This window comes from Notolepis coatsorum (genome assembly GCF_963971535.1).
Source record: "Notolepis coatsorum genome assembly, chromosome: 8".
Lineage (NCBI taxonomy): Eukaryota > Metazoa > Chordata > Actinopteri > Aulopiformes > Paralepididae > Notolepis > Notolepis coatsorum.
The window spans coordinates 67,710,492-67,735,950 of record NC_140172.1 but is presented as its reverse complement, the minus strand read 5'-3'; the positions used below and the strand labels follow the sequence as shown (position 1 = coordinate 67,735,950).

Sequence of the window (25,459 nt, the reverse complement as noted above, 5' to 3'; positions counted from 1 at the left end):
CGTCGGCGACACTGGCGCACACCCGAAACCACCTATTCCAGCGGTCCCGTCTTGGACCGAATCAGCGTTCCTGCGGGGGGGGGCGGGCGGGCGTTCTCATCGCACCCTATTTTGGTGCGATCGCACTCGATTCGACCCCGAATGGCTAGTGTGAAAGCCCCCTTACACACAACCTGGACCGCGCAGGGAAGCAGTGGCACACACTCATTTAAATTTTGCACACACAACCTGGACCGCACGGGGAAGCAGTGGTACACACACGCATTTACACACACAACCTGGACCGCGTGGGGAAGCAGTGGAGAGATAACTTTATTGTCTGTCTGTCTGTCTGTCTGTCTGTCTGTCTGTCTGTCTGTCTGTCTGTCTGTCTGTCTGTCTGTCTGTCTGTCTGTCTGTCTGTCTGTCTGTCTGTCTGTCTGTCTGTCTGTCTGTCTGTCTGTCTGTCTGTCTGTCTGTCTGTCTGTCTGTCTGTCTGTCTGTCTGTCTGTCTGTCTGTCTGTCTGTCTGTCTGTCTGTCTGTCTGTCTGTCTGTCTGTCTGTCTGTCTGTCTGTCTGTCTGTCTGTCTGTCTGTCTGTCTGTCTGTCTGTCTGTCTGTCTGTCTGTCTGTCTGTCTGTCTGTCTGTCTGTCTGTCTGTCTGTCTGTCTGTCTGTCTGTCTGTCTGTCTGTCTGTCTGTCTGTCTGTCTGTCTGTCTGTCTGTCTGTCTGTCTGTCTGTCTGTCTGTCTGTCTGTCTGTCTGTCTGTCTGTCTGTCTGTCTGTCTGTCTGTCTGTCTGTCTGTCTGTCTGTCTGTCTGTCTGTCTGTCTGTCTGTCTGTCTGTCTGTCTGTCTGTCTGTCTGTCTGTCTGTCTGTCTGTCTGTCTGTCTGTCTGTCTGTCTGTCTGTCTGTCTGTCTGTCTGTCTGTCTGTCTGTCTGTCTGTCTGTCTGTCTGTCTGTCTGTCTGTCTGTCTGTCTGTCTGTCTGTCTGTCTGTCTGTCTGTCTGTCTGTCTGTCTGTCTGTCTGTCTGTCTGTCTGTCTGTCTGTCTGTCTGTCTGTCTGTCTGTCTGTCTGTCTGTCTGTCTGTCTGTCTGTCTGTCTGTCTGTCTGTCTGTCTGTCTGTCTGTCTGTCTGTCTGTCTGTCTGTCTGTCTGTCTGTCTGTCTGTCTGTCTGTCTGTCTGTCTGTCTGTCTGTCTGTCTGTCTGTCTGTCTGTCTGTCTGTCTGTCTGTCTGTCTGTCTGTCTGTCTGTCTGTCTGTCTGTCTGTCTGTCTGTCTGTCTGTCTGTCTGTCTGTCTGTCTGTCTGTCTGTCTGTCTGTCTGTCTGTCTGTCTGTCTGTCTGTCTGTCTGTCTGTCTGTCTGTCTGTCTGTCTGTCTGTCTGTCTGTCTGTCTGTCTGTCTGTCTGTCTGTCTGTCTGTCTGTCTGTCTGTCTGTCTGTCTGTCTGTCTGTCTGTCTGTCTGTCTGTCTGTCTGTCTGTCTGTCTGTCTGTCTGTCTGTCTGTCTGTCTGTCTGTCTGTCTGTCTGTCTGTCTGTCTGTCTGTCTGTCTGTCTGTCTGTCTGTCTGTCTGTCTGTCTGTCTGTCTGTCTGTCTGTCTGTCTGTCTGTCTGTCTGTCTGTCTGTCTGTCTGTCTGTCTGTCTGTCTGTCTGTCTGTCTGTCTGTCTGTCTGTCTGTCTGTCTGTCTGTCTGTCTGTCTGTCTGTCTGTCTGTCTGTCTGTCTGTCTGTCTGTCTGTCTGTCTGTCTGTCTGTCTGTCTGTCTGTCTGTCTGTCTGTCTGTCTGTCTGTCTGTCTGTCTGTCTGTCTGTCTGTCTGTCTGTCTGTCTGTCTGTCTGTCTGTCTGTCTGTCTGTCTGTCTGTCTGTCTGTCTGTCTGTCTGTCTGTCTGTCTGTCTGTCTGTCTGTCTGTCTGTCTGTCTGTCTGTCTGTCTGTCTGTCTGTCTGTCTGTCTGTCTGTCTGTCTGTCTGTCTGTCTGTCTGTCTGTCTGTCTGTCTGTCTGTCTGTCTGTCTGTCTGTCTGTCTGTCTGTCTGTCTGTCTGTCTGTCTGTCTGTCTGTCTGTCTGTCTGTCTGTCTGTCTGTCTGTCTGTCTGTCTGTCTGTCTGTCTGTCTGTCTGTCTGTCTGTCTGTCTGTCTGTCTGTCTGTCTGTCTGTCTGTCTGTCTGTCTGTCTGTCTGTCTGTCTGTCTGTCTGTCTGTCTGTCTGTCTGTCTGTCTGTCTGTCTGTCTGTCTGTCTACACAGACAAAGTGCTTATGGGCGGAGCCAGGCCAACACAGCCTGAAATCCAAATGGAGAAAAATGTGGCTTTTGAGTACTTCATTGGAAATATAAAACGATCAATAAAAAGAATTAAAAAAAACGTACAGATGTGTTCAATAGACACACAGGAATTGTGTAATGTTGCCCAAATAGCAATGCACGTCCCCATTCTGGAGCGTAACAGTAAGAAGCATTTTGTATAAACGTATTCTGTACTTCTGTATGACAACTATTAAAGAAACTTGAAACATTAAATTCATAATTCTCAATTTAAGGCCTTAATAGGTATTAAAAAGTCTTTAAACCTCATTTGCACAGGTATTACATTTTTGGGCGGCAGCCAGGCTGTTGGAGATAAAATTATATGAAATATTTTAAATGTTTTTGTATTCAAGTCGTTGTTTTTTGCGGGGCTACCGGAGCTTTGTGCGTCTGGCGAGAGCTTGTATGGAACGTGCAAGAATTTAAATAGGTGCGCAACTGCAGCCGTCAATTCAGTGCGTTTTGTTCTTTTTGCTAGTATGGTTATGAAATTGGTATTAAATTTTGCACTAATTGGTATTAAAAAAAGTCTTGAACTTAACTTGTTGAAATCTGCAGATACTCTGGAATGACTGAACATGTGAGCCAGTGACGTTGCTGGTTTGGGGCTTTGCATCTAAGAAGTACTTGATCCATTTAAGCAATAACAACATCAATTGTCCTCTTGTATGTTTTCTAAATTAAGTGTCTATCATGGGAGCGCGCCAAGCCACTGGCACAACCCGATTCAACCACGCCCTGCCGTCTTCCACATACCAATACATGAAGTTACACAAACGTATCCTGGGACATCTTTCCTCGGTCTACTGCGTGGCCTTCGACCGCACCGGACGCCGGATATTCACTGTGAGTCACCATTTCTGTACTTCTGGGGGGGGGTGTAACAACAACTGAACTGTTCCGACCACCTCCAGCCAAGTCTAGCAGCGTGGCTGTGATTAATGAATGCAGGAGCATTATGCCATGCTCCTCTACATCGGAAATTAATTGAAAGTAGACACGCTGCTAGACTTGGCTTCTTTGACTGAGATTCAATTCAGTTAATTCAAAATGTAAATAGAAACTGCAATTTAATTCATTGTCTCAATTATTCCTTAATAAGTTGGCTATGACTATCTCATTTTCATTTCATTTCAAACCCTTATTCAAACTCGAAAGGGAACTGAGGTTTCCCTCATTTACAGTCATGTAGATTGTACCTACAGAAATGAGCATAAAGCATTTCAAATCATAATAAGACAACAAGATCAGGCAAAGAGCAAGGATAACATCAATTAAAACATGTACAACTTGATTGACAAAGGTTGGAGATTAAAGTTTTAAACTCTAGCATTAAGGACTGTTGGAGTGTTTCCCACAGGATTTTGTGAGACTGGTGGATGAACCTCGGACCCTCTAGGGGCCCCCCGGAAATTCTTATTTTTTTGTAAATTTTAAAGTTAATTGCATCAATCTGGTGCACTTTGAGAGCAAAATAAAGAGGCTAGATCTTTGTGCTCAAAACACAAAATCGACTAGACTAGAGCATACATTTGAGCCATCAAAGAAATTAAGCAAAAGTGGTTACCTGTGTGGAACTGGTTTATTTTTTAGAAAATAAAAAAATATACTGGATTACTATTATGACTACTACCACTGCCAATACTACTGATACATCCCTATTGGCAAACTTTATATTTAAAAATAAGAAAATATAAATATATATATAAATATAAATAATATATAATTACATAATCTTTTTATTTTTTATTTTTTTATAATTTTTTTTTATTATACATATATACATTATTATTATTATTACATTATAAAACTGTGGCAGGACAAATTAGACTGTGGCGGGCCGCCACAGTCTAGGTAATTAATGGGAAACACTGAGTTAATTCCATGAGCTAGGGGCATCATAGCAAAATTCAGATTGACCCTATTCCGAGCAAACTCGGGGGGCCTTTACCCTCATCCCTGTAGTCAATGCGCCAGATTTCCATTGCCTATTTTCACTGTGTCACAATGTTTTCAGAGCTATATATCTATATTCTATATTATAGCTATGGAGACAATACTATGGCTCATTTGACAGTCACTATCTCTCGTCCAACATGCAAAAAATAGTAAAAAAAATTATGTATACGTTCGCGCGTTATCCCGTGGTGAATATAGTTTCAGAGTGATCCGGGCTAATTCCTGAAAGCTGAGTTATGGAGCGCTATGTGAATTTAGCTAAAGTCGTTCACGTTTCTCGCCTGGACACGCTACTGTTTCCAAATCAAAGGTATATAATAGGTATTATGTTCCATCATGAATGAAGGGGCGCCTTTGATCTGGGTTATTCCAAAAAGAATATTCCAATTGTCTGATCGCGATTTCCAGTATTGATGTCCATCGGGACCCCGACATAATCTGGCACAACACATGCATCGAGTGTCCTGGACGCGTTCCAATGTGCTCGGATGAACCGCTAGACTTGCCTGGGTCATAATTCTCCGCCCGGACGACATTAGATGCGACACACACTCTGGAACAGGGTTTCAAAGGCTAGGCGATACTGCCACCTAGCAGGATCTGGCCGGTATTGCACTCTTGGGGTCTCAGTATGGCTTTCAACGGTAACATAGAGGTCCGTGAGACTGCATAGAATAATTAAATCTAAAAAAAGGAAAACGATCTAATAACGAGTATACTCGTTATTTGCCGCCCGTGGCGCTCAACCGTCAAAGTATACTCGTGTTTGGCGCAGAACGTGTTAAGGACCAGCCAGTCACTAGAATGGGTTCCATAGGTTCCCAAATTCCATTCCAATAATGATGTAGTATAAGGAGGTAGTTTACCTATAAGGGCATTCAAATGTGTTTGTTGCGCCTCAGAGACTCAATCTGCTCATAATGAAAGTGTTTTGGTATATACAATTTTATGAAAACCTGCTTCCTGAATTGAAAGTGAAGCACAACCCTGCTTAGTATGTAAATAAAATAAAGAGGCTTTAAACCGTTGCGGTCTCAGACAGAGTGCCACTGAGTCCTACAGCACAGTAGGGCTGGGCGATATGGCCTCTAAATGATATCGTGATATTTTTTGGCCATATCACGATATATATCGCAATATTTTGACATTTCCTCTAAAGCACTTAAAAATGCTTGATTTATCCCTTTGATGCATACAGTCACGCCAATATGATGATTATAATAAGTCCCTGCAACATATGTTTGCATTATTAAACCATGAAGATGCTTTAAAAAAGAGTAGTCTACTGACACACTAATAAAAAATATTATTTACATCTAAGACGATTTATATAAAAACTCTTGGGTGCCTAAGACTTTTGCACAGTACTGTGTTTTCTATCCACTTTAGCCAAACACACACACACACACACACACACATATATATATATATATGTATATATATATATATATATACACTACTGTGAGAAAATAATAATCACACACGAAGGGATAATGGCTTATAGCAGACTTAATGATTTTAGAATATTTCAGATAATGAAATTAAATGTTTATCATCAACTATCCAGTTGGTATTTATACTGTAACGTTTGGCTACTTTAAATCATTGAATGTAGAGAGAGGGCGAGAACGCGCGAGAGAGCCAGCCCCCCCCCCCCTCGGGTTTTGTTCTAGGTTTGCGTTTTGATAGTCTAAGCTGCCGTAGGTGATGATGTCACACTCGAATGTAAACAGGAAGAGTTTAACACACAGAGATGGAAACTGGATGATATAAAGAAACGAATAACCAATAAATATGAAGTTATGTTTAAACTTCTGTTGTCAAGCGTCGTCAATATAACCCACCCCCTTTCCTTACGAATGGAACTAGTGTTGTGGAGTCCGCTTTGAGCGTTTTCCAGGGTTAGCAGCTAACGCTAGTTAGCTTAGCATAGTCCTCATGGATAACTTGGTTAGCAGCTAACGTTAGCCCATTGCTCGTGTCAATTAAATTGCATGTAATTTAAGGTCCGCGCTGGTCATGTGTCTATAATGAAATGAGAGGACAACTCTGCAAGTCTCATCTCAGCCGCAACGTGACAACATATACTCGATGTTCACGATATAGTAATTTACTCATCTCATGTAGAACAAGCCGCGATACATCGAGTATACTCGATATATCGCCCAGCCCTACAGCACAGCAGCATGAATTATGAATGGAAATGGCGAATAAAAGAAAAATGGATCCAATAACAAGTTTACTTGTTGTTGGCGGCCAACGATTGGCGGGCTATACCGAGTTAATTCGTTTTTGGCGCAGAAACGGTTAAAGTCAAGTAGGGTTGTCTTAAATACTTCAAAGCTTCTAAGCTTCGTTCGATGGCACAAGCTTCGAAAATCGAAGTAAAAAAAAAAAAATAAATCTTGCGCCTCCATTCCAATGAAACGAAAGTAAGCGGCACCTTCCTGCCTCCATTCCAATTAAAACAAAAGTAAGCGGCGCCTCGACTCCACCTCTCTACAACAAGCACATGGAGATTATCTGTGTTGAAAACAACAAGGACATGTGCAGCAGACATGTCGACGAAGAAGTCATCAGATGTGTGGTTACACTTTAAAATATGCAAAGACAACGCCCAAAAAGCCGAGTGCCAGATATGCCAGAAGAAAATGGCATATCACAACTCTACAACAACTTTGTCAAATCACCTAAAAAACGTAAGTATCGTTGTACACGACAGCGACGCCACACAAAACATTAATAAGGCTATGCCTATGCTGCTATGATTAATGTGTTACCAAGTTGGCTAATTTAATTGTAATCATCTGCTTTTGTAGGTGCATTGTCTGATATAATTATAAATTAAATATAATATTGTTTGCTTGATAGACGAAGGTTGCAACATAATTATGTAATGTCATGTCGTTGGCTGTGAGAGCAGCCCCACTGCACCCAGGCAGCGCAGCCGAGTGAAACCTTGTTGGCTGCGTCACAGTCACGAAAGGGGCTACTTAATTAATTAATCCAATCCACTTTATTTATAGAGTAAGTTTACCAAAGTGCTGTACAAGTCCCACACCATAAGATAAAAAAAAAGAGTAAAAAAATATTATAATTAATATATATATATATTATTTTTTTCTCTCTCGAAGCTTCGAATTAAAATCGAAGCTCGGCCCCGAAGCTTCGATTGCCAAAAAAAGCTTCGAAGGTCAGCCCTACATGCTACAGCAACTGCAACACAACATCAACAACGCAACAGTGTTGCAGACGCCTGTATATTTTCCCCAACGGAGTTTCACTTCCGCGTTCGGTTTGCGCAATCTGATTGGCCACTGACGTTTTTTTCAGCGCCAATCACGTTACTCCTAACAATCGCGCCAGCAGGCTGTTACCCTAACCTTAACCAACTAACCCTAACCTTAACCCTAACCTTAACCAACTAACCCTAACCAACTTCGAAAGAGAGCGACTTCGAAAGAGTCGCCAAGCTTAACCAGTTTGTTAGGAGTAACGCGATTGGCGCTGAAAAAAACGTCAGTGGCCAATCAGATCGCGCAAACCGAACGCGGAAGTGAAACTCCATTGGGGAAAATATACAGGGGTCTGCAACACTGTTGCGTTGTCGATGTTGTGTTGTAGTTGCTGTAGCATGTAGAGCCCTTAAGTCAGAGCCATATGTTAGCTAGCCAGTGTCTGTCCCTATCCATAGTCTATGGGCGACATGTTGGGAGAATTTGGAAATGCACGAACACAAACCATTGTTTTAATATTTCCGATAACATTTAGCTGTGGTTCTCAACCTCTTTTGGGTCAACGCTAGGGCTGGGCGATATAACGATAACTATAATTATTACGAGGGGGGGGGGGGGGGGTTACCTGCAACAGGGCAGTTTTAAAACCAGAGACGGTGGACAGACTTGTCTTTCTTGCCTGCAACTTAAAGTAATGGCTTTGCTTGTCCAAATGACAATACTGACCAAATTGTGATTTATTTTTCTCTTGTCCATTTATTTTGTTTGCTTTCTAATTTAAAATACAGTTTGAAACCGACTGTACACAGTAGGCTATGTGTGCTAGCAGAGCTAGTCTCCAGTCACGAGTCACTGTGCACTGTGGTTTGTCCACCAAAAAAGCGCCAAAAGAGAAACTAGTAGAGCCAGAACTGTTCAACTCCCCTGGAGCCACAGCCAGCAGAGAAGCCGGTTTACTTTCGCTTTCAAACCAGCTGCAGCCTGAGAACTGGAGTGTGAGGGGATGTAACACTAAAGATGGCGGCAACGACAAAGAATTGCTGCAAAATAAACCGGTACATCTGTTGTTAAAAGAAAAAGAAAAATTGGTAGGGTCTAATAAAATATCTTGTATATATATTTTTTTTTAATTATAAACAGTGTCTGCTTAGAAAGATCGTGGCCTTTGGTCAAAGGTAGTTGATGACCCCTAATAATAATAATAATAATAATAATAAAAAATCTAATTTCTATAGCGCCTTTCAGGAAACCCAAGGTCGCTTCACAATCAAGAGGGCTAGGGAAAGGGGGCAATAGAAAAAGAAGAAAAAAAATTACCCCTGGCATATGTGATAAATGCAGATATTTCCCAGGTAAATACAGGTTTTTATAAAGGTGTTTATATCTATCTGTATCTTAATATCTTCTTTTTTCAAACCAGGGCTCAGATGACTGTCTGGTGAAGATCTGGGCCACGGACGACGGCCGGCTCCTGTCCACCCTGCGCGGACACGCGGCGGAGATCTCCGACATGACCGTCAACCACGAAAACACCCTCCTGGCCTCCGCCAGCTGTGACAAGATCATCCGAGTGTGGTGTCTGCGTACGTGCGCCCCTGTCACGGTCCTGCAGGGCCACGCCGCCTCCATCACCTCCATACAGGTGAGAAGGCTTCCCTGCCGTATTTTAAAGCCCTAATCCATGATCAGTGTGGGGTTCTGTTTGGAATTTGAACCATTGAATCACAATATAGATGTGTTTGACTCCAGGGTTTACATTCCTAATGTACACAAACCTTTTTAGGCCACTAAATACAATGGATGCAATTTAAATACTTGCATCTGTTGTCTAATATTAGTAGGGATGGGCATGAGTAACTGTTGCAGACTGAGTGAAGGTAATATATTTATTACAAATGGTAACTTGTAATTTGTTAAAGGTCCTGTGTCTTTATAAATGGCCTTTTCCAGTGTTTAGCATTGTTTCCTAGCAATGGGGGTTTATATCAATGGGGTCTGTGGCTCTAATCAGGCCTGTACGCTGCGACGAGATCGTCGCAAATTGCCCCCTAATTTGGCCGGTGCGAATGAAAAATTATATCTACTCGCAAGCTTGCGAATAGTGATTTCACCCCTTCATTCGCATTTCACTACACTAACATTAGCCTACAACCAGGGCTGTACAGGCGACATAATGTTGCGGTTGTAATTTCATTAGACAGACCAGCGCGGACATTTAATAACATGCAATTTAATTGACACGAGCAATGGGCTAACGTTAGCTGGTGGTCCCGAGTGAAGCAGGGACGGCGGAGCTATAGGCTAACGTTAGCTGGTGGTCCCGAGTGAAGCAGGGACGGTGGAAAAGTGAGGAAAGGGGGTGGGTTATATTGACAAGTGACAACGCTTGACAACAGAAGTTTAAACATAACTTCATATTTATTAGTTATTCGTTTCTGTATATCATCCACTGACTTTCCATCTCCGTGTTAGACTCTTCCTGTTTACATTCGAGTGTGACGTCATCACCTACGGCAGCTTAGACGATCAAAACGCGAACCTAGAACAAAACCCGGGGGGGGGGGGGGGGGGGGGGCTGGCTCTCTTGTGCGTTCTCGCCCCCTCTCTCTCTCTCTCTCTCTCGCTCTCTCTCTACATTCAATGATTTAAAGTAGCCAAACGTTACAGACAGTATAAATACTAACTGGATAGTTGATGATAAACATTTAATTTCATTATCTGAAATATTCTAAAATCATTAAGTCTGCTATAAGCCATTATCCCTTTGTGTGTAATTATTATTTTCTCACAGTAGTGTATATATATATATATATATATATATATATATATATATATATATATATGTGTGTGTGTGTTTGGCTAAAGTGGATAGAAAACACAGTACTGTGCAAAAAAAGGGCACCCAAGAGTTTTTATATAAATAGTCTTAGATGTAAATAATTTTTTTTATTAGTGTGTCAGTAGACTACTCTTAGTACATTTTCATTAAATAATTTTTTAAAGCATCTTCATGGTTTAATAATGCAAACATATGTTGCAGGGACTTATTATAATCATCATATTGGCGTGACTGTATGCATCAAAGGGTTAAATCAAGCATTTTTAAGTGCTTTAGGAAATGTCAAAATATTGCGATATATATTGTGTATCGTGATATGGCCAAAAAATATCGCAATATCATTTAGAGGCCATATCGCCCAGCCCTACTATAATGGTAAAATAGTTATTTAAAAATTTGCCCCTAAAAAATATTCTTTGCCCCTAAATTTCTCATTTAGGGGCAAGTGTGCCCCTAGTGAAAAAGCTTAGCGTACAGCCCTGGCTCTAATTCTCATTTTGACTCATCAGTCTAGTCTCGAGTTCACGAGATCCTCCCTCACTCAACTAAGCCATTCTGATTTGACTGTTTTCCTGACGTGAGTAAGGCACTGGTTGTAGTCACCGCCCACAATCAACAATTCTCTCAACAACAGAGCGAGTGGAATTACTTCCTCAAACGGGTTGACATGCGCCGACAGAGACAGCGGAGAACGAGCGAGGGAGAGAGGGAGAGAGGGAGGGAGAGAGAGAGAGAGAGAGAGAGTACTTGATTAGAAATACAAAACAAAAGTAATTTTTTTTACTTTACAGATGTGTTCCATAGACTCATAAACATTGTGTAAAGTTGCCCAAATAGTAAAAGGAATAGCAATGCATGTCTCCTTTAAAACTTGTTTTGACTGACGATACGCATTGGGTATATTGCTGTGCATTGTTATGTCCGTGGAGCGAGATCACTAGCACACAAGTGAGTGTGTGTGACTACTTAAACCAGGGGTTCTCAAACTTTTTTATACCACAACCCCATTTTATTTAGGATTTTTTTGGCAACCCTACACTTAATGTATCGTGTATTTAAGGAATATCAAAATAAAAGCACACATCATTGAACTTGATCATGCATATTTATTAGACATTTTAATTACAGCACTATGTTATCAATACACATTTATTAAACAAGGCATATTTAGCCAAAATATGTTGCCAGAACATTAAAAAAAAATATTACCAATGCCACTGTCGCCTACCCATGACCCCACTTTGGGTCGCAACCCGTAGTTTGAGAACAGCTGCCCTAAACAATTGCTTGAGCACTACTCGAGTAATTTATATGAGTACTCGATCTGGGAAAACATTACTCGTGCCCATCCCTAGTTCAATTGAAACAGCAAGTACTCGAGTAATGGATTACTCACGCCCATCCCTACTCTAACCTACTGTTCCTCCTGTAGTTCTGCCCGGCTGTTAAAGGCACCACGCGGTACCTGGCCTCCACCGGCGCCGATGGCATGGTCTGCTTCTGGCAGTGGCATGCACTCACTGGGAAGTTCAAGTAAGTGTTTGGGACAACTGTCTCTGCCGTTTTTGCTCTTTTTCACACTGACTGAGGCAGGGTTTGAAACTAACCTTGTTTTATAAGCCAGCCACAGTAGTGGGTGGGTGCAGAATTTCACCTATAATAATAATAATAATAATAATAACTTGGATTTATATAGCGCCTTTCATGAAACACAAGGATGCTTTAGAATAGAATAGAATAGAAATACTTTTATTATCCCGTGGGAAATTAGACACTGCAAATCGCTCAACATTTAAACATTTAGACAGGACAGGTCACAAATTAGAATAATAACACAAATCAAATCAAGTTGCCTAGGATAAGAGTAGAGTAAAATAAAATAGGATAAAATTAAATGAAATAATATATACAGAAATAAATACAGTAAGAATATACTGAGCATACTGAGCATGGGGTAAACAATTTGGTCAATATAATTATAATTATAATTTAAATCTAAATCTAACTAAATGAAATATGAAATATATATTCCAGTATTCAGTGTAACTAGGTGCAGTATGCTTTAGGTAGTGTATTGTCCTCGGGTTCCAATAAGACTTAGATCAATGTCTGGCAGCCGTCGCTGCCCCCTGTTGTGGAGCCTGGAGGCCGCTAGTCGCGTCCTCCTGCCACTATTGAGCTGCCGCTCTGTGCTCAGTGATGCAGTGAGGCACAGTGATGCATTATATAGTCTGATGGCTGTTGGAATGAAGGACTTCCTGTGCCGTTCAGTGCTGCATTTGGGTAGTGTGAGCCTAGCACTGAACATGCTCCCCCTGTCAGCCAAGTCTGTGTATAGTGGATGGGTGGGGTTTTCCCTGATGGCCTGGAGCTTAGCGAGGCTCCTCCTCTCCGCCACCCTCGCTAGAGAGTCCAGCTCAACCCCAACCACGCTGCTGGCCTTCCTGACCAGCTTATCTAGCCTGGTTGTGTCCACTGCTCTGTCCGCTGCCCCATCAGGTCACAGCGTACAAGAAGGCGCCCGCCACCACCGACTCGTAAAACATCCTCAACATCCTTGTACAGACATTGAAGGATCTCAGCCTTCTGAGGAAGTAGAGTCGGCTCTGGCCCTTCTTGTATAGTGCTTCTGCATGTTTTGACCCGTTCAGTTACAAAGGTAACTGACCCTGCAAGGTTACAAAGAAAAAATATATACATTAGGAATAGACAAAATAAATGGTAATAACAATAAAGAACAGGGAGACAACTTGAGGCTGTAGCCCTTTGTGAACAGCTTGGTTTTCAGTGGAGTGATTTGTAGGACTTGACCGGGGGCCAGTGGAGGTGGATGAGGGCGGGAGTGATCCCCTGCCAGAGCTTGGTAAATGGCAGCATTCATATAGCGCTTTATCCAAATCGCTTTACAATTTGTTCCTCACATTTTACCCATTCACTCGCACACTGATGGCCGAGGCAACAATGCAAGGTGCCAACCTGCTCATCAGGAGCAATTAGGGGTTAAGTGTCTTGCTCAAGGACACTTCGACACGCTGCCCGGGAGGAGCGGGAATTGAACTGGGAACCCCCGGATTACCAGACGACTGCTCTACCTCCCCGATTATGGGTGTAAAGGTACACGTATCCGTACCGAACCATTTCAGTGTGTACCGTACCGAACGGCTGTGTACCGAACGAATACAACGGCATGTTAATCACTAACGACCGCCCACCGGGGGAATTTTTTTCCCACAATCTAATATAATTATTATTATTATTATTTTTGATTATTAATTTCAATATAGAATATTCGTTGACAGCCCTACAAGTACAATTTGTTACTGCACACTACATCACCCCTGAGTGGAACATGGAAAGCCAAACTTTCCCCCACTGTACTGAAAACCCGTACCGAATCTTGACTTCAAAACCGAGGTACGTACCGTACCGTTACACCCCTTACTCCCGAGCCACTGTCGTCCCCGGGTTGGTGCAGGTGAGAACCTGACACCTGGCAATTCCACCTCTTTTACAACCAATGTCGTTTTTAGAATAGACAAAATATGTATTGAGCACCAGCCGGCTACCTGCCGAAGTGGCTAGTAAAACTGTCGAGACTCACCAGCCAAGTTCCCAGGATTTGGTTACTGGTTGGTTAAATGGTAAGAATTTCCTACTTGCCAATGCTGTTGTCCTCTCAGCACAGGCCATGCTGTTCTTCATACTGGATACCTGCAGATCTGAAATAAGCGCTTAACCTTTCTTTGGGTGCACCGTGGAGTTGGTTTAAACGGTAACAAATCTCTTAACAAATCGCTTTAATCTCTTTATTTTCCTTGCAATTTTCTCTTATCTTGTTTGTTTCATTGCTTGGAGTCTTGGCATTAGGGAAGGGCAAAACTCGAAAATCTACAATGCTACCATGTACCGTAATATCTCCAGTCTCACTTTCTCCCAGTTGTTAACTGTTATGCTACCTGGCTAGCTACTGCTAGCAAGCTTTACCCAGCATGCCGTTCAGCAGTGTAACAGTTCTACAGTGTAGCTGCTGGTAAAAACAAGGGGAAATATATTTTTTGAGACTAAACAATATTCACATAAACTATTTTATTTTTTATAATTTAACGACTATTCGAAAGTCGATGCCCATCCGAGTCACAAATGAAGAAAAAAACCCTGAGTTACCAAACCTGCTCACAAAGCGCTGTTACCTAGTGTTTTCTTTTTTATTCATTTCCCCCCCTGAATTACCAATGACTGTATTACAAAGTTAGTTTTCAATGCCACTTGTTCTACTGATGGTGTTTATTTCCCCTTAGTAAGTGAAATATTTCATGTGATGTTCTTCTGTAAATGTCTGTAGTAAATGTCCTAACCCAACCCCCTCCAATGTACAGTCATTTACCTAGTATGGTTTTGTCAATAGTCCAATGTACAATTTTGCTTGTTTGTACAGTGTCTCCCCCCCCCCTCAATGTACAGTTTTGCTTGTTTATACAGTGTTTCTCCCCCCCCCCCCCAACCACCTCCAATGTAAATTACCCAGTATGGTTGTCAATATCCCAATGTACCCAACCCCCCCCACACAACCCCACCCAACCTCCTCCAATGTACAGTTTCTACGTCAAATGTATATACTCCCTTTTCTTGACTCCTTCTGTATCACAAACTGTACTGTATTTGCAAATCTGGTATGTCATAAATGTATAGATGTAGCAGTACTGACTATATGTATGTCATGTATGTCATATATGTCCTGATGAATTGAAAATGGGGGACCCTGATGTAAACAAGACGAAAGTCTTTCTCTGGTCTGCATCCCCTTAACAATTGTGTGTATTGAGCTGTATTGTACCCATTCTGCAATCTGTTAATAAAGTTTTCAATCAATCAATCAATCAATCAATCAATCAATCTCTCCCTCAGTGAGGAGCCATTCACGTTTGTTGAGTGCTCACGGCCAGGTTTCCAGGTCTCCACCTCCTCCTTCAGCTGTGGTAGGTGTTCCTACTCTGTCCCACTCTGCTACATATTAACCAAGATACAGGATGTGATGTTGTTACTCATTGTGCCATAAACCAAGTAGGCAGGACGGTACTCCTACTGGCTTTAATGTATTCCATTTTGCATGACCTAGAACCTTGGCTTTAATTTATTTCATTTGTGTGACCAAGAACCTTGGTTTTAATTGATTCTGTTTTGCCTGACCAAGAACCTGTTTATTTTTGGTTGCCAAAAACTTATTTTCGTTGTACTGTACTTGTTCTGTATGATGTATGATCAATTTGAATCTAATCGTATAGCAACAGAATGACAAGTTGGGAGATATTTTCACAAGGCGACTGTTCTGTTTGGTTGGCCGTCATCAGGGGGGATGTTCCTGGCCACCGGCAGCACAGACAACATCATCAGACTCTACTATCTTGGCTCTGAAGCCCCTGTAAAACTGTCTGAGATGGATGCTCACCTGGTAAGAACCCACACCTTGGTCCGCATCCTCCGTCTTTGTTTCTAACCTACAGTACATGGATCACCAAATGAGTGGGGTTTGCTCCATAGTACAATATAATAAGTGCCAGAAAGTTGACCGTTTTAAAAGTTTGATCCAGTATTCTTCTTATACTGCTCTCTAAATGGTGCATTTCTTTTATTGTCTTTTCTTTCTCCAGGATAAAGTTATCGTCGTCCAGTTCTGCAACACCAGTGACAGGTAAATGTCTCTTACTGTTTATGAGAGTTAGCTTGTTCATTTTTGGGTCTTGGATGCTTGTAGGGGCTGTATTCAAACATGGGCAAAATTGCTATTCAATGGTCACTGGGCACTATTCGACTTCTAATCGAAGCCTCAAACACCAAAGAGGACCAGCATAAAGAGACCTGGGTCATTTCATTTTAATGTAGAGATGATCCTACTGGCTGCTTGTATGTACATGTCCACTGCCTCACCTCTCTGCACGCGTGTGTGTGTCCAGCCTGAGGTTTGTGAGTGGCAGTTATGACGGCACCGCCAAGATCTGGCATTACCAGCAACAGGAGTGGAAGCATATCACTCTGGACATCACTGCCAGGCTGCCTGGGTAAGAGAATAAACGTACCACCTCATCTCCTTCTCCAGAATCAACTGTTTAGAGCATGTTTTTCTTTCCTCTTATATCCGTATGGAGTTCTGATCTGCAATGTTTGGGTAGGGTGCCACTTACAGCGGCACAAGTTTATTTTTACGATGTCAGCCTGTGCAATTATATAACTACAAAATAGGCTGTGATTTAATTAAATAAGTGTGTGTGTGTGTGTGCTGAATGCATGCTGAATGCATGCAAGTGAAAGCCTGCACCTTCTCACATCAACACTTTCAGTGCCGGCCATTAACATGGTAAAGCATGGTTAAATGCCAGCACCCACTTCAATGATAGCGTTGTGAACGCATAATCGCTGTCTTAAATTATGGCTATGTGTCTAATCTGCCTGTCGCTTATCAATGACTTGTTTGCAGTCAACATTGTCTAAACGGATTGTTTTTTAATCGGTTCATTTCCGTTTTATAGCATTTTGAAAAGCCCTAGTTTTCAAGGAAACTAAAGATTCCGTGATAAAGGCATTTACTGGAATATTCTGGAATACACAAACACGTTGTCATTTTTCGGCCTATTTATGAATTGTTTTCAAATAAACGGTAGATTATCGATAGTATATGTGTACTTATGCACGCTATAGAGGCAGGCTGAAAAATCGATTCTCATTTCCTCATCAGCGATCACAGCCACACAGCCACACACACACATAGGGCAAACGCTTATATCTCTGTGAAAATAGCTCTGATTATCCTAAGTAGGGATGCCCCGATCGATCGGCCACCGATCGTTATCGGCCGATAATTAGTATAAATATGCGATCGGGGAATTCCGATAATTAGTCATATTCGCCGATCGCGGAAACTGATCAAGTGGATATCTCACTCGCTTGTCTCAGACGCACAGGACCTGCAAACTGCTCCTCCTCCCTAGCCCCGCCCGTACCCGTGTAGAGTTTGTAAACACAGAGGAGGCGGACCTCCTCTGCTGAGTCTAGATAGTGCATTCGACCTGAGCTAACGTTAGCTACCTAGCTATCGTTACTGTTTAAACAAAATTACCCAGTCAACTATTCACTTTTAGTAGGCATTGTCTAACGGTATTTAGCCGGCTAGCTACCGATAGCTCCTGATATCAACAAATGCTCCAGCAAGTCTTGTAGTGCATGTTGATACCTCCGTTAGCTCGCGTTAGCTGACGTTAATTCACTGTTCAAAACGAAATGTCCGATTGAACTAAATAGTTGTCTTAACGTCATCTAGCCGGCTAGCAGTAGCTACAGATAGCTCCTGATATCAATGTCTTATAACATTGATTGAATGCGTATTCGAGCTGAGGGCTTGCTGAATGTGAAATGACCAAAGCATAACGTTACCAATAGGGTCCCGCTGCAGCGCCGGAGAATCCTTTTTGGTAGCTGGAGGCTACTAGAGTACACACAGACAGTGGAGCTGTTTGCAGATAGCGAGCATTTTGACTTGTTGCGTGGTGGCGATGTCTCGCAGATAATACAAGTACAAGTCTAATTATATAATATATATATTTTATTAAAAAAAAAATATATATATATATAAAATAAGTTTTAATTTCTTTTTAATCAAAAACGATCGGATCGGTATCGGCCGATATGGCTCACGACGATCGGTGATCGGTGATCGGTGGCAAAACGTGATCGGGGCATCCCTAATCCTAAGACTGGTCAAATATATTCCTTACCTTAGATCAGATGTTATCCAAAAAGATTATTCCAATTCCTGATCGCCATTCCAAATATCTATCACGCTTATTGATTACAGTGTTGGGTACTGTAAATACATAATCCACTCGTTTTCCGGGCCGGCGAGCACAATGGATTCTTCAGTTGGCTCGACGGAAAAGTAAAATGAGGAAACTGGCCACCCCCCCTTCGTCAGTGTAAAGTAATGGGGTGCAGTTACACAGGGAGAGACGATAGGGGGCGGTATCTTCCCAATTGAGCTAAGAGAGACTCTGCAGCACTAACCCGAGGCTCGATTGATGAAATATGAATTCAAATCACCAATAAAAAAAAAAAACGACAAACGCTATATAGCGTCGGAGGCACTCAAAGGTCGGCATGAACTAACGACAAAACGCGTCCGTGGCACTCAATGTGTTAAATGTCCAAATCCGAGCTGCTATATATACGTTATACACATTATATTTGCGCACATAATGTAGAAAATGCTGCGATCACAAAATGGTTAGGAAAAGTTAGACGTACATAGTACCTACTTACGGGTCACAGGAGTCTTCAATAACGTTTGAATGGTAATCCATCCATCCATTTTGTGAATACATTTGTTGAAACATCTTTCTTGGCAGACGGCTCCTTCTTATCAACACTGCTGTCGCTTGACCTGTGTAACATTATGTAACTAACTTGTGTTGCGCTGAGAAAGACCGTTCATCACTGCATACAACTTGGTTTAATCCAAAAGCCCATTCGGAAACTTTGTATTATGAAATAAGACATTCAGGGATGTCTGGTCACAGTGTTATTCTCCCTGTGGCGCATGTGATTCAGGAATGTAAACAAACAGATCACCAGCCACCCGGGAGTAACCGGTAGTCAAACTAACTGTGGGAGGCTGATGGGGTCAAAAAGGGTAACATGATTAATTGTAAAAGATAAAAAAATGTAATAGAAAAATGTATTTATTGACTGCCCTATTAATTTCTTTAAATATAAAAATTGCATGAGTGATTTGCGCCAACCAGAGCATGTGACGGGATGAGTGGAATGACACGTTCCACCAAGTGTAGTATTTTGATGAATTGCCTAGCAGTGCATGGATGTTTGACATGGTTTGTCCCTCCAGGAGTTGTGTCAGCAACGGGGAGGATAAGACCAAGCTGATGGTGAGCATGGTGGCCTGGGACCGAGAGGACCGCACAGTCGTCACAGCCATCTCCAACTACCTGCTCAAAGTCTGGAACTCCACCAGTGGACAGCTGCTTCACGTCTTGTCTGTGAGTCGAGACTGTACTGGATGGATGGATGGATGGATGGATGGATGGATGGATGGATGGATGGATGGATAAACAGATAGACAGATGAAAAACACTGTCAATTACAGAGCTGTGAGGTCATGGAATAACCTTCCAAGTAACATTCGTTCTATCAGTGGAAAGGCATGTTTTAAGAAACAACTCAGAATCCACCTACATTCTTTAGTCTAAATAGAATTAACATGATTATTTTATTTTCTGTCTATGAATTTCTTTTAAATTTTCTATGACCAATGACATTTATTTTATCTTTTTGTTATTAGGATTATGGTTTGCTTGATTATGTATGTGTTTATGTCTGTCTTGGACCCCAGGAAGACTAACGGAACGTAGGCCAAATGCGTCCACATTTTTATAGGATTCTATCACATTTTCATAACAATAGCACCCTGCACCGTTTTCATTGAGGTTTCTTACAAATTATGTTGTCCTTTATATGCCGATTATCATTAGAATCTTAAATTGTACCATATGTCCCCCTTTAGACAACATATGTAACGCTACCAGGCCAGCGCACTTTTGTTAAGATAATTAGTTGGCCATTCTCGGTCGCTATACCGAGGTCGCAGTATCGTTTAACGCTGTTCAGATCGCGTGTAGCTTATTCCCAGCGGAAGAGTGCGTCGCGTGCTTCCGCGTTTTCTCTGATTGGCCATGACGCCCATGTGACCACGGCAGCGCTAGAGAGCTGCAGCGTGGAAATAGGCTGTCTATTGCCTCGCGCTGCAGCGCGGAAATAGGCTGTCTATTGCCATTCTCTAAGACAAACTCTAACCTTAACCAGCTCCTTAACAGCGCCTAAACTTAACCCTTCTAACCATAACCAACTCCGAAACAATGCCTAACCTTAACCTTAACCATGCCTAACCTTAACCTTAACCATAACCAACTCCGAAAGAATATTGCCATTCTCTAAGACAAACTAACCTTAACCAGCTCCTTAACAGCGCCTAAACTTAACCCTTCTAACCTTAACCAACTCCGAAACAATGCCTAACCTTAACCTTAACATTAATGCCTAAACTTAACCGGCGAAAGAATGCACGTTAAAAGAATTAATAAAAAATTGAAGGGATTCGAACTTGTCACCAACGGACCGCAGGACCGCAGCGCTGCCAGTTGAGCTAAGCGTCGAATGAAAATCATCAGGGATTACGGCTACATAATGCCGCAAGCTCTGCCGCTCCGCGGCTGCCGCGCCTGCCGCGGGGCGTGTCGCAGCCAATCAGGGAAAACGCGGAAGCACTCGGCAGCACTCTTCCTCTGGGAATAAGCAATAAGCGTTCAGATCACGTCGGAGAATATAGACACATCCCAGTGACCTGCGACCTGTGCTAACGCTCTTGGGAAATGCAGTGTTGTAGTTCTCAACATTTTCAGCCTTTAATTTTAAACCAATGCTGCCATCTACTGACAACAAAAAAGTGTTGTCTAATCGTCACCTTGAGAGCTACTTCCGTATACAGCGACGCCCCAAACCATTCTAGAGATTCCCACTTTTTGCTGGGAGTGGGGCGTGGCCGTATTTGGTCCCAGACAATAAGAGTGGCCGCGATTGGTCACCGTGACGTTAGCTCGATGTCAAGGCTTCCAGATAATGGGGATCCTTTTAATAAAAAATAAACAGATGAACTGGAAAGTAGCTGTTCTGTTTGTAATACTAATGGTTCTTATCTCCTCCCTCTCCAAGGGTCATGATGATGAGGTGTTTGTATTAGAGCCTCATCCGTTTGACGGCCGCATCATGTTTTCAGCCGGCCACGACGGGAACATCTACATCTGGGACCTCTGCACTGGAGCCAGGATCCGCAACTTCTTCAACATGGTAGGTGACTTGCAGCGGCACTCACCAATGTATCGTCGCAACTTCAGTTGGGTTTGGAACTCCACCGTCTTTGTCTGTATGATAGCATGTATAATAATTCTGCATATACCGTGTGTGTGTATATATATATATATATATATATATATATATACACACAGCACAGACTGTACTTGTGCTGTATAATGACAGTACATTTTCTAATCTAAGTCTTTGATTTAGTTGACTTTTTTTTGTTTTTTGTTTTCAGATTGAAGGACAAGGTCATGGTGCTATTTTTGACCTCAAGTTCTCCGCAGACGGGCAGCACTTTGCCAGCACTGACTCTCACGGCCACCTGCTCATCTTTGGCTTCGGCTGCAGCAAGCCGTACGAGAAGGTGACTCCACCACTTTCTTCTGTTTCAGTGTCGACAGCAGGGAGAGTTCCCAATGACAAATCTGGAGTTTTTCAAATCCAGCAGATTGGATTCTAGAACTTCTAATAACCTAGTAGAATTAACTAATTCCGTTCTCCAGATTTATGTTTGGGCCTCGTCTTGGGTTTAGATTTAGCATGATAAAGGTGCTCTAGATGACATTTTTATGGAAATCATTTTTAGGGGGCGACAGTGGCTCAGGAGGTAGGAGGTTTGATTCCGGCTCCTCCCGGCAGCGTGTGAAGGTGTCATTGAGCGAGACACTTAACCCCTACATGCTCCCAATGAGCAGGTTGGCACCTTGCATTGTTGCCTCTGCCGTCGGTGGGTGAATGTGAGGCATATGCTGTTAAGCACTTTGGATAAAAATGCGATATGCAGTCCATTTACCCTTTAAATTTTTAATTTTTTTATCATGCATCCAGAGATTTTTAGAAGGGTGTGGATAAAAGTATTGCTTTTCCCCCCAAATAAACTATTGATTAATACATTTATAATTTAAAGCATTTTGGCCAGTCCAAAATGAATGTTGTGTTTTATATGTTGCAGGCATGTATCTCCTCCCTACTTCCCATTTCCCCATGTGGAAAGCACCTGATTGGATAAATTACATGCTGGTGCTCTAGTGTGACATCTAGTGGCTGAATGTTATCTATAGCACTTTTTTAACCTTTGTGGCATGTCATGCACCCCCACTCTCCCCATTGTTGTGTATTATCTCTTGGGCTGGTATGGAGTGATACCAGACTAAATTACGCTATATTTAAAAATATATAAATGTGAATCAGGGTTCGAAATTAAGGGGGGCTTGGGGCAAAATGCCCTAAAGAATTTACCAAATGCCCTTGAAAATCAGTTAAGGGGGGAAAAAAGCCCCAGACAGTTTACTAATTATATATATAACTATATATATGCTCTACAGTGCGAGCATTTCACTCTCATTTGCCCCAAAAAATATGTGTGCGAACAGGAAAAATTTACTCTCATAATGTGCGAGACGAGTGAAGATTACAAACTCGGTAGTGCTTTTTTCGCATGTGTGTGCGAGCGAGCATGAGAAGCGGAGTTTGAATGAGAGCGGAGAGCCAGTGTGTGAGAGAGCGTGTGTGCGACTCGAGCGTGAGAGAGAGCGTGCGTGTGTGTGCGAGAGAGCATGAGAGTAAGTTACTTACTAAGTGTAATAGACTCGAGATGACGGAGCCCCGCTACACCATAGATATATATAAACATTATGCGCTACACTGCCCCAGGTGAGAGCAGTGCAGGTCGCTGAGAGACAACCAAGCATGCTGCGAAGACCCGCCCTACTCTGCTTCTGATTCGCAGACTGTGGGTGGGGGGATGTGATTGGACCAAAGCAGAGGCTGAGTCACACACAGACAGATACGCTCCAGTCGACATGTATTGCAGACAGACACGCTGCTTTAGAGAGAACGGAGAATTTCGACTCGTAATGGATATGAAAATGGTTCAAATTCATTGAATTCAGCTCAATTCGATTTCAAATGGCAAGTCTTTTTTATTATGTATAGGTTACTAATATTTATTTAAATATTAATTAACAAAACGATCTATGTCGGCAGTGTATCGGCCGATATGGCTCATAGACGATCGGTGATCGGTATCGGTGGCAAAAAACGTGATCGGGGCATCCCTAATTAATCAACTATTATTCAATAATATTTCAATTATAATGAATTAAATAATCGTATAAAGAATGTTCCATGTTCTGTCATCTAATAATATATTCCATTACCTTTCCTATCTGTATCAAAGTCAAAATGTTGGTATTGTGACAGCACTACAACATACAAAAGCAGCTTGACAACCGATATCCTTTGCGTCTAGTAGGCATGGGCCAATGTGTGATTTTGGTGGTATGTGCTATTTGCACAGATGTTTGGCCCTATGCACACGCACAGTATAATATGCATGTAATAAATAGTTTGTTAATAAACTCTGTTACTTTTTTTTTGATCCACTTTTTCTCCAATTTCTTTCAATTTTTCTCCCATCCCAATTTCGGATCATCCAATTCAACCCTCCCCTGTCTCGAACGCTGTTTCTTGCCTCCCACAAGCCGGCTGCAATGTGGACTAAGTCATACATAGCACAAGTCCCCTCCGATACTCAAGGTAACAGCAGTCGCATCTTTTCACCTGCGCGGCGCGATCTTTCAGCGTCAGGGGTCTGCGCTTTGGAGGGGCGCCGCCCCCATCGCTTCCTGATTCTACTGCGCAGGCGCACCAACCGACCTGTAGGAGTCGCTGTCCACAACGCCCGATCCCCACCCATCAGTTTCCCACCCCCTAATACTGCCAATGTGTATTAGTACGGACGACCAGCTAAACTGAAAGCAATGTGGAGCGCTGGGCTCGAACAGGCGAACCCAGCGTCTCCAGTATTCGTGGTGAGCGCCTTGCCCACTGCACCACGTAGCCGCCCGGAATAAACTCTGTTACTTGAACAATTTTCACTGTGCTCCTAAATTTATGTGTGCTCCTACATTTTTATTTAGATTTCATTTATTTAAATTTGATTTAGGAGCACATGTGCTCCTTGGGAAAAAGGTTAGCGTAGAGCCCTATATTATGGAGACATTAACATTACGTTATCAAACATAGGGACGAAGACTGTAAAAAGAAATACAGCGCTTTGCGCCACCAAGACAGCCGCAGCCACAAAATGGCATATGGTAAATGTTTTATAATTTTTATGTTAATTTTCATCATACACATTCAGTGCCCCCAAAATACAAAAAAAAGCCCCAGAAAATCAATTAAGGGGGGCAAAAATATCCCTGGAAAGAAACATGTCTAACCCTGATGTGAATATAGAGAGCCATGGATAACTTCATAGGACATTGGATCTCTCTAAACCCAAAGTAATGGTCTAAAATGTTTTAGATATACCGGTAATAAAATGTTCTGGATTATATCTAAAAACATTTTAGACCATTACTTTGGATAGACCACTGCACTTCCGCGTTACATTGAGCTCAGGGAGGAAGGAGAGAGCGGGGGGAAAAAATGAGCCTTGACATTACGTGGTTGTAGCTACGGCTGTGGGGGTGCTGGAGACATGATCCAATAGACTTTTATACGCCCGAGTCTCCTGAACACGGCGCGACCAATTCCAAGTCAATCAGCACTTTCTCGGCCGAGCTATAGTTGCTTTTTCGCACCTACTCCAGAACTACACATGCGCAGATTGATGAACCTAGATTCCGTGGGAAATCGGTGCATGCGTAGTTCGGGAGTAGGTGCAGGAAGTGACTTTTTGTATTTTTTTTACTAGTCACTTTCCCGCACCTACTCCCGAACTACGCATGCGGCAATTGCCCACGGAGTCTAGGTTCATCAATCTGCAGATGCGTAGTTCGGGAGTAGGTGCAAAAAAGCGACTAGCTCGGCCGAGAAAGTGCTGATCGACTTGGAATTGGTCTCCAGCACCCCCCCAGGCCACGTGAGCGGATCGGCGCGGGCGAGAAATCCGCTCTTCGCTCTTTAAAGCTTGGTCCGCTCCGCTAATCGCTCATGTTGACCCCGCCCCCAAGTCGCTCACCGCTCGCTCACCGCTCACCTTGAATCGAGCGCTCCCCGCGCGACATCGCTCGGCAGATTTTAAATTTTTTTTGGAGCATGGTGTAAATTAGCTCAAACTACAACAGTCTACACCCCCTGGGCCCCGTAACAATTGTTTGTATTGAGCCGCATTGTAATTGTACCCATTCTGCAATGTTAAATAACGTTGTTTATCCATTCACTAGCTCTATTAAGCGATGATGGCTAGCCTAGCCACAATGCTATGGTCGCTGCCATTAACG

At 42.8% G+C, this 25,459-nt stretch overlaps 1 protein-coding gene across 1 annotated transcript in view; it reads left to right on the top strand.

Moving 5' to 3' along the window:
* brwd3 (bromodomain and WD repeat domain containing 3) overlaps positions 1-25,459 on the top strand; it is a 143,358-nt gene that overhangs the window by 27,694 nt on the left and 90,205 nt on the right. Inside the window, exons 7-16 of the mRNA XM_084320247.1 lie at positions 2,965-3,125; positions 8,895-9,116; positions 11,746-11,846; positions 15,219-15,289; positions 15,662-15,762; positions 15,962-16,002; positions 16,265-16,369; positions 19,204-19,354; positions 21,084-21,218; positions 21,466-21,594. Of these exons, the coding sequence (XP_084176373.1) occupies positions 2,965-3,125; positions 8,895-9,116; positions 11,746-11,846; positions 15,219-15,289; positions 15,662-15,762; positions 15,962-16,002; positions 16,265-16,369; positions 19,204-19,354; positions 21,084-21,218; positions 21,466-21,594 (1,217 nt within the window). The remainder of the gene's footprint in view (positions 1-2,964; positions 3,126-8,894; positions 9,117-11,745; positions 11,847-15,218; positions 15,290-15,661; positions 15,763-15,961; positions 16,003-16,264; positions 16,370-19,203; positions 19,355-21,083; positions 21,219-21,465; positions 21,595-25,459) is intronic.